This window comes from Mchenga conophoros, linkage group LG5, assembly GCF_057382185.1.
Source record: "Mchenga conophoros isolate Kocher_MC1m ecotype Shallow Benthic linkage group LG5, M_conophoros_male_GT1.1, whole genome shotgun sequence".
NCBI lineage: Eukaryota > Metazoa > Chordata > Actinopteri > Cichliformes > Cichlidae > Mchenga > Mchenga conophoros.
The window spans coordinates 32,180,586-32,196,587 of NC_140530.1; the positions used below are offsets into that span (position 1 = coordinate 32,180,586).

Genomic DNA, 16,002 nt, shown 5'->3' on the forward strand with positions numbered 1-16,002 from the left:
TTATAATTCTGAAAAATTTTATATGTGTAATTAAATTCTAATTCTAATTCAAATTTTATATAATTAATATATTCAGTGCTGTTTTCATGTACATCGGTAGTCATACTGTCCATATTTTACATTGAACAGATAGATGGGAAACAGATTTCATTGATAAACCAATGAAAAGGTGGCTACAAATAGCAACAGATGACGTCGACGCCCACCAAGTGATTGGCGGAGGGCGACGAGCGCGCTGTTGCAACGTCAAACATCGTCCCCCTAGTTGTGCCATGCGCATTAACGGTTGTTGTTGTTGAACTGGTTGTTATGGCTGAACAAGGCCTCGGACTCAATTGAGAGAGGACCCCCGTACCACCCCCGTCTCCGCCACGGGACACCTGGCACCCATGGAGGGCACGGACATGGACGTGGACGCGGAGCTCATGCAGAAGTTCAGCTGCATGGGCACCACGGACAAGGACGTCCTTATTTCGGAGTTCCAGAGGCTGCTGGGCTTTCAGCTCAACCCTGCCGGCTGCGCCTTCTTCCTGGACATGACCAACTGGTGAGTGCGGGGATTGGAGGGCCCGCTGTGGGGAGGACAGGAGTACGACGCTAACCTAGCTTTATAATTAGCTTGTTAGCCTACATAGATAAAAAAAAATGTTCAAAATAGAGCGCTATGGAGGTGATGTTGAACCCTGAAGGTAATCATATCACCATTCCCATTCTATGGGATGACTGTTAACTCCAAGCTATCATCACTGGCAAACGGAAGTGAAACGGTAAAGTTTGCCGTGACCGCAGAGGAAACAGTAAGGTGAAGTCACCGAGGAACCAAATAGCTAGCAGGCTAATTTAAGCACAGGGAACTCTCCCTCCCGGATCGTCAGCCATGTTACATAACAGCGCACAGAGCCAGTTAAACCGTGCTCATCGGGAAGCCAAAACTCAAGGCAGCGTCGCTCACTTCACGTTATTCTGATGACGTAACCAGTCGTGATCTATCAGCGGCCGACAACAAGTGGTCTTGATCACAACGCCTTTGTGCTCCTGGCCAGCTATGCTCACGTTCTTTAGTTTGTCAGCGATTGATGCCCTTTATTGGATCAATTTTGAAAGATAAAACTTGATTTCACATAGCTTCTGTATAGGGGAATGGAGCTTAGGAGGTCATAATGGAAAGAAGGCATCATTGCGCGGCAGTTGTTTGAATCTGTCCCCTGAATCCAAGATTTGGAAGTTCTAAGTAAACATGAATTTATGGCTAGTATATGAGCAATGGCTCAGAGGTAGCAAACCACTAAACCAGGCAGCCTTATTTCTCTCTTACTGGCAAAGCTAAACTAAGAGAAGTGCCACTAAGATGACTATGTAGGACTGTACAACTTTGTTTTTACTTCTTTTTGTTGTGTATTTTTCACACTTACATGCTTCAGATCAGCAAAAAATGTGAGTAGACAAAGATAATCAGAGTTAATACAAAATACAGTTTTTATATGACAATTTAATTAAGGGGGGAAAAGTTATCCAAACCTATCTGAGACAAACCTAATAACTAGTTTTGCCACCCTTGGCAGTAAGAACTACAATTAAGAGTCTGCAGTAACTGGCAATGAGTCTTTTACACAGCTGTGGAGGAATTATGGCCCACTCTTTAATTCAGCCACATTAGAGGCTTTTCGATCATGAGCAGCCTGTTTAAGGTTATGCCAAAGCATCTTAATCAGATTTAAATTCAGACTTTAACTAAGCCACTCCAAAACATTTGTTTTCTTTTTATCTTATTTATTTTGATCTTTCTGATATTTTGTTGTTGTCCTGCTGCATAACCTGGGTGTGCTTCTGCTTCAGGACAAAAAACCGATGGCTTCAGGTTTTTCTAGTATAGATTGGAATTCACGATTCCATCAATAATGGCAAGTCGTCCAGCTCCTAAAGCAGCAAAGCAGCCCAAGGCCATTATACTACCACCACCATGATTGACTATTGGTGTGATGTTATTTCTTATCAAATATTGTGTTAGTTTATGCCAGATATAAACTTTCCAAAAAACTGAACCAGTCTCATCATTCCACTGAATATTTTCTGTTTTGGGGATCATCAGGTGCATTTGGCAAGCCTTTGTGGGGATTTTTTTGGTAGCTCAGTAGGTAGAGCAGGTCATCTAATAATTGGAAAGTTGGTGGTTTGGTTCCTGGCAGCTCCAGTCTGCATGCCAGATATCTGTGGGCAAGATACTAACTATGCATACTAGAATGGATGCATCAGAGTATGAATGTGTGTAAAATTTAGATAGAAAGCACTTAAGCATAGAAAAATGAATAGGAGTGTGTGAATGAGGCATGTTATACAAAACGCTTTGTGCTGTGGAAGAGTAGAAAAGTGCCATATAAGAATCCATTTTTGGTCAGAAGTGTTTTTGCCCAGTCTCTGTTTTTTGTTGAGTCATACACTCTGACATTACGTGAGCCAAGTGTGGCCTGCAGTTCCTTAGATGATGTTCTTGGAGGAATTTTAGTTTGGATAGCCCCCCCCCCCCCCCCCCCTTAATACATGAAATCATCATTTAAAATGTATTTGTTCTTTTTGACTAATTAAAATTTGTTTGATCTGAAAACATGTAAGTGTAATATCCAAAATATAAGAAATCAGAAAAGGCAGATACTTTTTAACAGTACTGTACTCAGGAGGTGCATGTTGAAGTAGTCAAATATGTTATGAGGACAAGCTGATCTGGCAAATATGTTACAAATAATGCTAATTGTAAAAGTAGGGCAGGCTTTGCAAAGACAAACAAAAACACTTGGACAGATTTTACTTTATACTTCAGCACTATGATTTCAAGTTTAATAACCAGGATCGATAGGTATTGCTGATGTGTATTAACTCTATGCTCGCTTCTTTTGCATTGGAACAGGAATCTGCAGGCTGCTATTGGTGCATATTATGACTTTGAAAGTCCCAATGTCAACACCCCATCTATGTCCTTTGTTGAGGATGTGACAATTGGGGAAGGAGAGTCTGTCCCTCCAGATACGCTGTTCACTAAGACCTGGAGGATACAAAACACAGGTATATGGGCTTTACATTTACACCTTCACATTGTATACATGTAGATAGTCTTTATAAATCTGTAACGTGTTCATGGATTTTGTTGAGATGTATTTTGAATGAATTCTTCTTGGTGTCTTGTAGGTGCAGAGTCATGGCCACCGGGCGTTTGTCTCAAGTACATTGGAGGCGATCAGTTTGGGCATGTAAACACAGTTATTGTGAAGTCGCTAGATCCCCAGGAAATATCAGATGTGAGTGTGCAGATGCGAAGTCCCACAACTCCTGGCATGTACCAGGGCCAGTGGAGGATGTGTACTGCCACTGGATTATTTTATGGAGGTAAGAACCACTACTACTTTGATTAACTATCAAGTACATTTATGAGACCTATGACTAATAATAGTAAATAATAATTTCAGTTCATACTAAGCCAAGATAATTAATCAGATTTATATCTCATTTACAATTTTCGGTTCCCGTGATGATTAAAAACAACATTATAATACAACTGTTAGTATTTTGCTTTCATGTTCAGAACAAAGGTCTTGTTTAGGTACTCTGTAATACATTAGGCTCCCCTTTTCTTCATAGCTGTGTTCTTTGCTCATCCTAATAACTTAAAGTCAGTCGCTTTTTACTGCAGCTTCAGAAAAGCTCATTAAGAGACATCAATCTAGAGCAGGGGTGCCCAATCCTGGTCCTCGAAAGCTACCGTCCTGCAGCTTTTAGATGCATCCTTGTTCCCACACACCCGAATCAAATGAATGGCTTGTTATCAGGCCTTTGCCAAACACGATGGCATGCTGAAGAGGTAATCAAACCATTTGATTCAGCTGTGTTGGAGTAGGGATGCATCTAAAAGCTGCAGGATAGTAGCTCTCGAGGACTGGGATTGGGCAGCCCTGATCTAGAGGAAGTAAGACTCAAGTTTTTGTAGTCAAAAACTGCAGGATTATCAGTTGTGTGTGGCTCCCTGTTTCTGCAGATCCGACGGTCTTTCACTCAGCCCACTTTCAACAGTGTGCGACAATTTGCTGTCGGCTTTGGTTTTTTTCTCGCCTCTGTGACTGCTTTGCAGGTCTCTGAGCCACTTGAGCTCACTGTCACTCTGTGCCCTCTTGGCCTCCATCTGTGCCGGCAGACTTCCCACAGCGGAGGCAGGTTGGCAGGAACCAATAGCTACCGGAGACAAAAAATTGCCCCCTGGTCAAGGCCTAACACTGTTCCTCACCCCCCATGATTATGACTTTTGCCATAATTGAACTGCCTTAGTCTGTAATCAGAATCAGAATACTTTATTGATCCTTGGGGGAAATTATTTTTTTGTTACAGTGCTCCATTATAAACCAACATAAACCAACAGTAAGACAAGACAGACAATACGCTAACTAAGAATAGTACTATGTATATATATATATATATATATATATATATATATACATACATACATACATACATACATAAGTCACTCATAAATAAATAGCTGGAAAAGAAACATGTGTAGTTGTAGCAGTAACCAGTGTGTTAAGTGGATGCGTTGTACAGGGAGATGGCCACAGGCAGGAAAGATTTCCTGTGTCGTTCAGTGGTGCTTTTCGGTAATCTCAGTCTCTCACTGAACGTGCTCCTGTGACTGACCAGCATGTCATGGAGTGGGTGGGAGGTGTTATCCAACATTGTCTTTATCTTGGACAGCATCCGCCTCTCCGACACCACCTTGAGGGAGTCCAGCTCCATCCCCACGACATTACTGGCCTTACGGATTAGTTTATTAAGTCTGTTGGCATCTGCGACCCTCAGCCTGCTCCCCCAGCATGCAACAGCATAGAGGATCGCACTGGCCACAACTGACTCATAGAAAATCCTCAGCATTTTCTGGCAGATGTTGAAGGACCTCAGTCGCCTCAAAAAATAGAGACGACTCTGGCACTTCCTGTAAAGTGCTGTGGTGTTTTTAGCCCAGTCCAGTTTATTGTCAATGTGTACTCCAAGGTATTTATAGTCCTCCACAATGTCAACACTGACCCCCTGGATTGAAACAGGGGTCAAGTGTTTCCTGGTCTTCCTGAAGTCCACGATCAGTTCCTTGGTCTTTGCCACATTGAGATGCAGATGATTCTGCTCACACCACGTGACAAAGGAGTCGACCACAGCCCGGTACTCTGTCTCATCATCCCTGCTGATGCATCCAACCACCGCACAGTCATCAGAAAACTTCTGAAGATGGCAGGTCTCTGTGCAGTGGCTGAAGTCTGTGGTGTAGAGGGTGAAGAGGAAGGGGGAGAGGACTGTCCCCTGTGGTGCCCCTGTGTTGCTGATCACCTTGTCAGACACACACTGTGGGAGACGTACATATTGTGGTCTTCCTGTCAGGTAATCAACAATCCAGGACACCAGAGAAGCATCCACCTGCATCGCTGCTAACTTATCACCCAGGAGGGTCGGCCTGATGGTATTGAAAGCACTAGAAAAGTCAAAAAACATGACCCTCACAGTGCTCGCCGGCTGGTCCAGATGGGTGTAGACACGATTGAGCAGGTAGATGATGGCGTCCTCAGTTCCGAGACGAGGCTGATAAGCGAACTGAAGGGGATCCAGATGTGGTCTTACTATGGGTCGCAGCTGGTCCAGGATGAGCCTTTCCAGGGTCTTCATGATGTGGGAGGTCAGTGCCACGGGCCTGTAATCCTGGGGGCCACTGGGACGTGGCGTCTTTGGTACAGGGACGAGGCATGATGTCTTCCACATCACCGGGACCCTCTGCAGACTCAGACTCAGCATAAACAGTTTATGAAAGACTCCACACAGCTGGGGGGCACAGGTCTTGAGGACGAGGGGACTCACTCCGTCTAGTCCAGCAGACTTGCCTGAGTGAAGTCTCCTCATTTGCATCTCAACCTGGTATTGAGTGAAGGTGATGGGTGGGGGAGGGGTGTCAGGAATCTCACAGGAGGCAACAGCGCCATGTGAAGAGAGAGGCTGGCACAGTGGTGTGGCTCTGGATTCCAGGCTGACTGCAGGTGAGGTTGTGGGGGTGGGAGCAGACACTGTGGTGTCGAATCTATTGAAAAACAGATTCAACTCGTCGGCTCTATTCTCACCTCCCTCAGCTCCCCTGCTGTTGGTTGGCCTGAATCCAGTGATGGTCTTCATGCCCCTCCACACCTCTCTCATGCTGTTCTGCTGGAGTTTCCACTCCAGCTTCCTCCTGTAATTGTCCTTAGCCTCTCTGATCTTGTCCTTTAGTAACACCTGGACCTTCCTCACCTCCCCTTTGTTGCCCCCTCTGAAAGCCCTCTTCTTGTTGTTGAGGGGGGCTTTGATGTCCTTAGTCACCCACGGCTTGTTATTTGGGTAACAATGAACAGTCTGAGCTGGAACAATGGAGTCGGTGCAGAAAGTTATGTAGTCTGTGATACATTCAGTAAGCTCATTGATGTCCTCGGCGTGAGGCTCACAGAGTGTTTCCCAGTTGGTCACCTCGAAACAGCCCTGTAGTTCCGCTATTGCCTCCTCTGACCACCTCCTAACAGTCCTGGTGGTCACAGGTTCCCTCCTCACAATTGGCACATAGCGGGGGGTGAGGTGAATCAGGTTATGATCTGACCTACCAAGTGGGGGGAGGGAGGAGGAGCTGTATGCATCCTTGACGTTAGCATACAGTAAGTCTAAGATTTTCTCTCCCCTGGTGGGACAGTCCACATATTGTTTGAATGTTGGTAGTGTATTGTCCAGTGATACATGGTTGAAGTCACCCGAGATCACAATAAAGGCACTCGGGTGCTGAGTCTGTAACCGAGCTATGGCAGAGTGGATAGTGTCACATGCAGCTGTGGGGTTAGCAGAGGGGGGTACATAAACAGCCACCAAGATGACGTGAGAGAATTCCCTGGGTAAATAATACGGCCTGAGTCCAACAGCACACAGTTCAATGTCCGGGCAACAAATCTTTTCTTTGATTGTTATGTTGGCAGGGTTACACCACCGGTTGTTAACTAAAACAGCAAGCCCCCCTCCTTTACGCTTACCGCTAGCGATGCTGTCCCTGTCCGCCCGAACAGTGTGGAAGCCTTCCACGGAAGCATTCTCATCGGGAATGACCTGGTGCAGCCATGATTCGGTGAAACACATCAGGCTACACTCTCGGTATTCCCTCTGACTCCGTACCAGTGCTGAGAGCTCGTCGATTTTATTTGCCAACGATCGCACATTTCCCATCATGATAGACGGCAGACATGGTTTATACCTCCTCCTCGCTTCGAGCCTCCGCTGTCTCACCGTCTCCTTCTTTCTTCTCTTCTGTCCTTGACCTCTGCATCCCCGATGTGTTTTCCTCCAAATTTCAGCTGGTACTTCTGCGGGCCTGGCCAGCGAACCGGCCGGCATCAGGGCGATCAGCTGATCTCTGGAGTAAACAGTCCGTGCGTGTAGGAGATGTGCCGCGGTCCCGTTCCTTGATAAAAGTAACAGTTCCACGGCCACCAGAAGGACAAAAACTCTCTCAATCCACATGATTGAGTAAAAGATAATAAACGGATGAAAATACAAGTCAGAAAAAAAAAAGAATACGTAAGAAAAAAAAGCTAAACTAAGAGAAAAGCAGGAGCGACTGTAACAGGCTGCACGCTGGTTGGCGCATACTTCAGTTTCTCATAAAATAAGACGAACAACAAAATTTCATCAGACTGTCAGGCTTTAACCAGACACCAGACAATGTTGAGGATGCCCGTGGTTTAAGCCTTCATTTGAGACTTGTAACAAACCTACTTCATATTGTTTTCTCAAGCATGTAGCTCTGGCTGTGAGCACAGAGGTCCCACCCGCTATCTCAGTCTTTTATTTTAGAGGGACAGACAATCAGAAGAAAGCTGGTTTAAAGTGAAGGGGGAAGGGAGTGAAATCTGCATGTTTCTGACAGAAGGTCACCTGGGGAGCTCCACAAATGCCCAGCAGAGAATCAACATCACCCTCAGCTGTAGATATTCACACCTTAGCCTGTGAAACCTGTTCACAGCAGTCTCTTATCTCCTTCCTCATCATGCACTCCTGTGCTTACATCTACCTCTCCCTTGTTGTTGTTATCAGAATCAGAAAACTTTATTAATCCCTAAGGAAATTATGCAATTATGTCAGCACCATTAGTTACATTGCTGGTAACAGTGTTAGTGTTGGAAGAGGTCACAATACAAAGTGGAAGATAATAGTTTCAGTAATTATTTTCTAAAAGCTTCAAAACAGCAATGCAGTGCATGCTTTAGGGGATAACCTCCAAAAACCAGTGTTTCACCAGCTGTAAAGCATGCAAAAATGCTCCAAAAGAGTACATATAAATCCATATAAACAGTTGGAAAAGAGCAGAAAAGTTACCCGTTAAAAACCTTACTAGCTGCATACTCTTTTTTTTTTTTTGTTTTTTTGGCACCAACATACAGCAACAAATTCCTGTTTGTGTACAAGCTTGGTAATAAAAGCAATTGTGATTCTACATATTCTCTTAATGGCAATTTAACACTAAGAAAGTTGTCAAACTGGCAAAACATTTGAGTCTTACACAGTCAGGTCACTTTTGTGCTTGTTTGTTATCTCCACAGATGTAATATGGGTGATTCTTAGTGTAGAAGTTGGAGGTCTTCTTGGAGTGACCCAGCAGCTATCTTCCTTCGAGACAGAATTCAACACTCAGCCCCAGCGCAATGTGCAGGGAGACTTCAACCCTTTTGCCTCACCACAGAAGAACAAGCATGATGCCACTGACAACAGTTTCAGAGATCCAGGTGGAGCCTGGGAACGCACGCAAGAGCCAATCCAGCAAGATCAGAATGGACTGTCTCATAATGCTGTAAATAGGGCGTCAAATGGTCTCCAAACTAATCTTTCTGTGGTAACTTATGGACAGGTATGTATATGTAAAAATGAACTCATCACAGATCTGCTCTCACCTTTAAGCCTACATCACTACATTCACTCCTTTATACTTTTAAGTACCATATGCAAGTTTTTGTAAAAACTATATACTCTGTTCTACAGGTGATGGGCAGCAGATGAGCAGTTGTTTTGACTTGTACAAAATGTTTAAATATTGAGCTTTATGCAGTTCTATGGCTCTATAGGGTGTAGCTTACGAAGTGTTCGACATTGCCAGGATGTCTTTGCATCTGTGTGTTTCACATAAACCTCAAACCCCTGACAGGTATCACAGTGGCAGTTATCAGCTTTCTTTGTTAACACATGTTTGGATTCTGCCTGTGTTCACTAGAGATTATAACAAAGAATATAATGGAAAAATGCAACACTGGCGTTGCAAATAAGAGAGCAGTGCTGGCAAGAAAAAGATTAATCTCTGGAATTTGTAAGTTATTTATTTTACCACTCGTGTACCCTCCATGTCGCTGTTTATTTATAACGTGACAGCTGCACATTAGAGCTCTTAAACTTGATCCATTTAAACAAAGCACTAAGTAACCTTTACGTGCTGCTTTCAGCTCTGACGCTGTCCCACCAAGAAGGAGATGTGGAAATCATATCAGTGCTGAATTGTGAGACTGAAACCTTCTTTCAGCAATGCTACGTGGATTTTTTTTCTTTATACAAAAAAAAGAAGAAGCGATAATGATCATTATTTCTCTGTAAAATTAAATTCTATTACATTATCAGTGTTTAGTTTAGTTCCACTTAACCTGTGAAGCTGGTCCCAAGTATCAGATGTCTTTTTTTCCTCTCTCTCTTTTTATGGGCATGAATGTGATAATTGCATTTATCATTTTCTTCCTCTTGGGACTACACATATTTGCACACATTTTAACACAAATTTAATATATTCAATTCACCTACATATACTTCGCACTGAGTAAAATGTTGCCAAAGGAAAGTTCACGTGAGTAATTAGATGATTAGATATCTTTACTCGGGGGATTGTGGTTAGACACTAACCGTCTTCTTGGCAGTCTGCTCTGCAGCTGTCGGCATATCAGGTTGTGGACAGTTAGACGAGCCTCAGGGTTTAAAACTTTATTCTAATTAGTTGTAACTTGAGATGGATTACTTAAAACAAAAAAGAGTTTCTGTGACTTAATCCATTTTAGTCTTACGGTACAGTTTGGCGAAGCATATTGCGCAATCGTCTGATGATGCAGAACAAAGTTTGAATATTAAAAAAAAAATGTTCTAATTTTACAGACAAAGTAGGGTTTTTTTGTGTGTGTGTGTGTGTGTGTGTGTGTGTGTGTGTGTGTGTGTGCTTTGGCGGTAGCTACATTCAAATCAGCGGTTGGTCTGCAAATGGTCAAAGCCAAAACCGCTTTCCCTTTTTTTTTTTTTTTTTCTTTTGTAAGTTTGAGTAAATAAACCTCACTTAAATATATATTTTTTAATTACAGTGGAAGGCCTGAACATTCCAAAGGAATGAAAAGCCCCACTTTTTCAACTGGGAATGCTATAGAGTTTTAGTTTTGGCCAGGTTTTGTATTTTCTTGCAGTGTTGGTGGTAAGTATCAGAGAAAAGCAAAGCGAGCTCCTCATTTCTTGTTAAGTTCTTACTTTTATTCTTAATTACTGTAATTGCAATTCTAGTGTGGCTAAACAGCCTGTTAAAATCAGAGATGATATGGATTGTTGCTACAGTTTGGCTGACAGGTAATTATTTGTGACACGTGTAAACCTCTATGTTACAGCGTTGTTAAACTCCCTCAGTGGTCTTTGTTGAAGAAAAAAATTACAGTTAAATCTTTTAGATGAGACCTTTTTGTTCTATGGTATTCTCTCCTCAAACACTGTATGGACTGAACCACCTACACATTACACCTGGAGGAGCTGATCGCCCATGCCACGGAGCTCCATGCATGCAGTTATTATGCTGATGTTTATGCCAGTGGAAGTTTTGGCGTCTGCACTTTCTGGGTCAGCAGAGAGCTGGCGACTTTTATGCACATGGCTGAAGCGCTGTGGTTCCGCAATGCTTCCACTTTCCACTTAAAGCCGATCGTGGACTCTCTAGGAGGGAAGAAATTTGCATGAGCCGACTTGTTGCAGTGGTGGCATCCTGTTACAGTACCACACTCAAATTTAGTAAGCTCTTTAGAACAACCCATTATTTTATATATGCTTGTAAAGGCACACTGCATGGCTACGTCCATCATCTTATACACCTGTAGAAATGCAAATATCAGAATTCAAAGGTTAAGAGGTGTGGTCCAGTACTTTTCATAGGCAAAGCTTTGTTCACAGTTTGACCTCTCAACCTTTTCAGGGTTTGTTACACTGGAATAATTAGAGTCAACTAGCTGTGTGAATCTTTTGTGGCTTTTTAAGCGATGCATTAATTCGAAAGAAGACTGCCTGGGCGGTTTGGTTTTGTCACCTTTTATTACCGCCCTGAAACTGAAGATAAACACAGACATGGTGGAGCTTATGCTTTTCTTTCCCCTTTGTGTTGTAATAGAAACTAAACCAAAAGGCTTTCTCTCATTTTTTTTTTTTGTCTTCCCCCACAGGGACCCTACCCATTTGGACAGAGCTAGAATGACAAAGACCCCTCTCCCCCACGGTGAATGAAGAGCTTAGCACCCTGGGAGTCCTTAAACACAGAGGAGTTGGAGGGGGAGAGGAACAGTTGTTTTATATTGACTCATGACAACCCTCTTCCAAAAACAACCCGTGACCCTTTCCACAGAAACACAGAGGACAGTGAGGTGATGGATTACATCAGCTGCCGTGAAACATCCCACCTGACATCAACACCTGGACTCGCATGTGTGAATGCTTCATTTAAGAGTGCTATAAACCTTTACGAATAGATACACCTGACTATTTTTTATTTACGTGGTAAAAACGTGCCTAATTAAAGTGAAAGTCACCCTAAACAGTTTGGTATTCCCGTGGGCAGTTGAATGCTTTCTCTCTTTTGGGTTCCTACCCAGGTCTAGAAATTTTTTTATTTATTTTTTTAAATATGTTAGAGTAGTACAGGAAATTCTAGTGGTCATTCATGTTGAGGTTTTACACAGTATTTCAAAAAAGGTGTTATCTTTTATTCACCATCCCCCTCAAAAAAATGTAAAAAATCTAAATGTGCAGAAGTTTCAAACTCCTTTAGGTAAAACACAGAAGCAGAAAACTACACATAAGAAAGGAAAGAAAGAAAACATGCACAGGTCTTTGCCAGCTCTGGAAAATCATCACTTAAGTGCGTACAAAAATGTAAGCCTCAAAGTTGCATTCATGTATGAGAGAGATGGGAATCTTTCCCATCATCAACCAATTTTGCATCACCAGACAACTGGTCGTAATGGATATGGTGATGCCATGTTTAAAATGTAACACTGTCTAAAGTGCCCCTGTTATGCTCATTTACAGCCTGAATTGTTTTACATGATTTCAGTGTTCAAAATAATGTTCACATTTTTGGCACGCTCACAGCTTTTTGAGGCCCCTCTCATGACAAGTGAGGAAACCGTCTGAAAGCTGTTGACTGCTAACAAAAGGTTTTTAAAACTGTTAGAAATACATTGTATCGCTTCTGCCTTTTACTTTGACTCATCAGCACAGCTGTTGTCTGCTAGCTATGATAATGTTGATCGTTACTGTTAAAACACAAGGATTTTTAGCCTTGTGAAAATGGCTGATTAGTCCTGTACTGTGCTGTGTTTGTGTCACTATTACATGTGTGAAATGTGTAAATGAGGACAGCTTTTTTTTTGGAGTTGGAATAATTCAGTTTGGCCTTTTTAACTCTGCAAACTATTTCCATGCGCAGAAGATATGTAACACACTGGAGGGAAGGAGAAAGCACAATAGGGGCACTTTAATTTTGGCTTTGGCAACATTGAATATCTGACTTTGGCTAAAGTGAGTCGTCCGCATTTGTTTGGTTAAAGCTCCAGAAAAATCACACATTTCCATTTGTAATTCAAATTTTAAGAAATTCACAAGCTGGAAACTTGAAATTCTCAAAACTCCAATATGACTCCAGCAGTTACTGCATTGCAGCAACACACTTTCCCCCCTGCTACGACTTGGCTTGTTAGACTGATTGCTCCACATTCAGTCACTTTTTTTCCCCCTTTTCTTTGCAGTCCTTGATTTGAGTTTAGCACTCATCCTTGATAATTTGGAGATTTTATGTTCTGCTGTCATACAGATTTGCACTGTAAGATGGCTTGGATGCTTCCAACAGAAGCCGTTTTCTCTCGTTACTGCAGTTAACTTCAAACTAAGCAGGGTTGGACTTTGTGAATCCAGGATGCCATTCAATTCAAGTCAGACAACATGCATTTGACTTGTGTCGTCTGACAAAATATCTAAAGAAACAAGTCTTATTATCCAAGTTTACATAGACTATTAAAAGCTAAGACTTCCTGCCCTTCTGCATATAAATATTTGTCATTCTTGTGTAGGAACCCAGTTTCTTCCAAAGACAAAATCCAGAGAGACCAGACACTAACGGGTGGCATCATCCGCTGCATAGTCTGCAGGTGCATAATTGAAACTGCATGGGACAAGGGTGGAGTTTATTTTATTATTATTATTTTTGTTTTGTTTTGTTTAGGGTGGGTTTCGCTTTTAATGGAGGCTGAAGCGCAAATGGATGTGAGTAAGCTTGAATATGTGAGTTGTGAGGAAAGGTTGATAAAGCCATCTAAATCTATTTTGCGTGATGAATGACTGAGTCCATGTCTATGTATGTATGTATGTGCCTGCCTGGTGCGTGTGTGCGTGTAAATGTTAATGGTTTCTCTTTGGATTGAACTGACATAAATGGTGTATACTACTTGGGGAAAGGATGACTTGACACATGCACATCATTACTGAGAGAGCTTTAATAAGTGTGTACCTCAGAAGTATTTTTGAGTGATTCTGCACCAAAAATTCACGCATCAAAAATGTCCCAGATGTTATTTATTTTGTCTTTTTGTCTGTGCTGCAGATTTAATAATTCCCATTCATAGCCAGCAGGTGGTGCTAAAAATCAGAAGACCAAACTACACCAGACTTGTCATGAGTGCTGAGTATACTGAATGAGGGGGGAAAGGTGATGAGTTGTAGTGTGAGCCTAGCAGATTGTCTGAAGAATGTAGATGTTTGTTATCAGCATTGTTAGCACTGAGGGTCAGTTAAGGTTTTCTTTGGCTTATTGTGGATCGTGACACCAGCATTCCCCCCTCCTCAAAATATTGATTTGTGTATTCCTCACAGCTTCAGGTTTTTGTTTTTATATATCCTGAAATGAAAGGTTTCAATGTTAAACACTAGTTTCATTCCTACACCAGTGTCTGATGTTGACTGTGAAGGTTATTGTATGTTTTTTGGGTTTGTTTGTTTTTCTCTTCTGATCACATGAATGCTGTTACACCTGAATTTCTACTTCAGCTTTGCTGCCTTCATTATGTCCATGTTTTTTTTTTTTTTTGTTTGTTTGTTTGGTTTTTTTTCTGTGTATCTTTTTGGCCTAAAAATAAAATGGGTGGTCCATAGAACGCCATTATAGTGTTACAGTTTTTATAAGGAAGTGTTCAAACAGGATTATTAGAAACTTTTAATATTTTGATTTTAAAGTCCTTTAAACAACTTTTGATGGTTAATTATCAAGGGGATTGTTTCTTCTATTATAATGTATGTTTATCTTTAAAATTCACCAGCATTCTGTGTTGCAGCTCTTCTCTGTTTGTATTGAGTCATCTGACAGTCCTCCTCCCAAACAGTATACACTGTTCTGCACTGCTTCGATTATTCACGTCTGTCTTTTCCTTCTTTTTGTGTGTGCGTGCATGTGTGCGTGCATGTGTGCGTGCATGCGTGAGCTTCCTTCTTGTTGGCTTGCTTGTGTGTGTGTGAGGAAGAGAAAAATGGTGAGAAAATACTGCTGGATCCATTCTTTAGTTTTAGTTTGTGACTATGTTTGGACTTGAGATGGGTGGCAGAGTGAGTGGATGAGATGAAAGTTTACATAGTCCTAAGATAGCACATTTATCTGAAGAGAAATTGTCAAAATTAAGTTGTTTTTTTTTTCCTCCTGTAACTATAATTAAGCATTTGTATGATTAAATTAACACTGAAACAATGACTTCAGTGTTTGTTTTTTTCATGGGGTCAAAGTAAATGCCATCTTTGCATAAAATCACTCTATACTCCAGCTGCGCTTTAACCTTAAGCTACACCCAACACAAACAGTATCATGTAATCGTTGAGCTACAGTTTCACATCCATCGACAGCACAAAAGATGCATTGTGTAGCCACAGTAACATCACGCAAAGTCCCACTTCAGATCTTCAAAATGAGTTTTAGCCACAGCTTACTGTACTTGGATGAACGTGTGGAGTTTTAAGGTAGCAAGCTGCATCCATTAACACAAAAAGTACAACACATAGACACGCGTTCTTTAATTAATGCCAAGCAAATTATTAAATAGTAATAAAATTTCAACCACAAAACCAAAGCCTCTTGGATGATCTGTGTCACACACAGAGCCACATTGTGTTTCATTAAAAGTTCTATAAAAGGCACCATTAGCATGCACATGGTAAACAGGTGCAGATCAGTGATTCTAATTAGCACCAGGGATGCGCCAGCACCTACAGCTGCCAATGTCAGCACATCTGTCAGTCATCGTGGTTGAGCTGTCAGGCTTTGATGCCAGTGTATTTTGGGGCCACACCTATCTTCAAGATAGATGGTGTGCATGTATTGGCAGAGTTATTAGGTGTTCTATTTTTTTCATTGTTTTTTATTTTTATTTTTAATTTTGACCTGTGCTGCCGTGTTATTTTTAGAGAGAAGGCAAAACTTCCAAACAAGCCATAATTGTTCAGGGTTTTTTTCTCGTTGTACTGTCATGAACTCTAACAGTTAACATAACTGGAGTCTGCATGCAGCTCTTGGATCTTTTTGCATTTTCTCTAAATGCGCACGGTCTGATCTTGGGATAAATTTGCTGTGAATGTGACATTGTGTTATCATATATGTGAATG

At 41.8% G+C, this 16,002-nt stretch overlaps 1 protein-coding gene across 1 annotated transcript; it reads left to right on the top strand.

The window, feature by feature from the left end:
• Positions 1-236: 236 nt before the first annotated feature.
• On the top strand, positions 237-15,097 carry ilrun (inflammation and lipid regulator with UBA-like and NBR1-like domains). Its single transcript, XM_085274942.1, has 5 exons — positions 237-547; positions 2,903-3,057; positions 3,181-3,378; positions 8,631-8,935; positions 11,529-15,097. The coding sequence occupies exons 1-5, from the start codon at positions 390-392 to the stop codon at positions 11,553-11,555; spliced, it is 843 nt and encodes a 280-aa protein (XP_085131068.1). The 5' UTR covers positions 237-389; the 3' UTR covers positions 11,556-15,097.
• Positions 15,098-16,002: the final 905 nt, after the last annotated feature.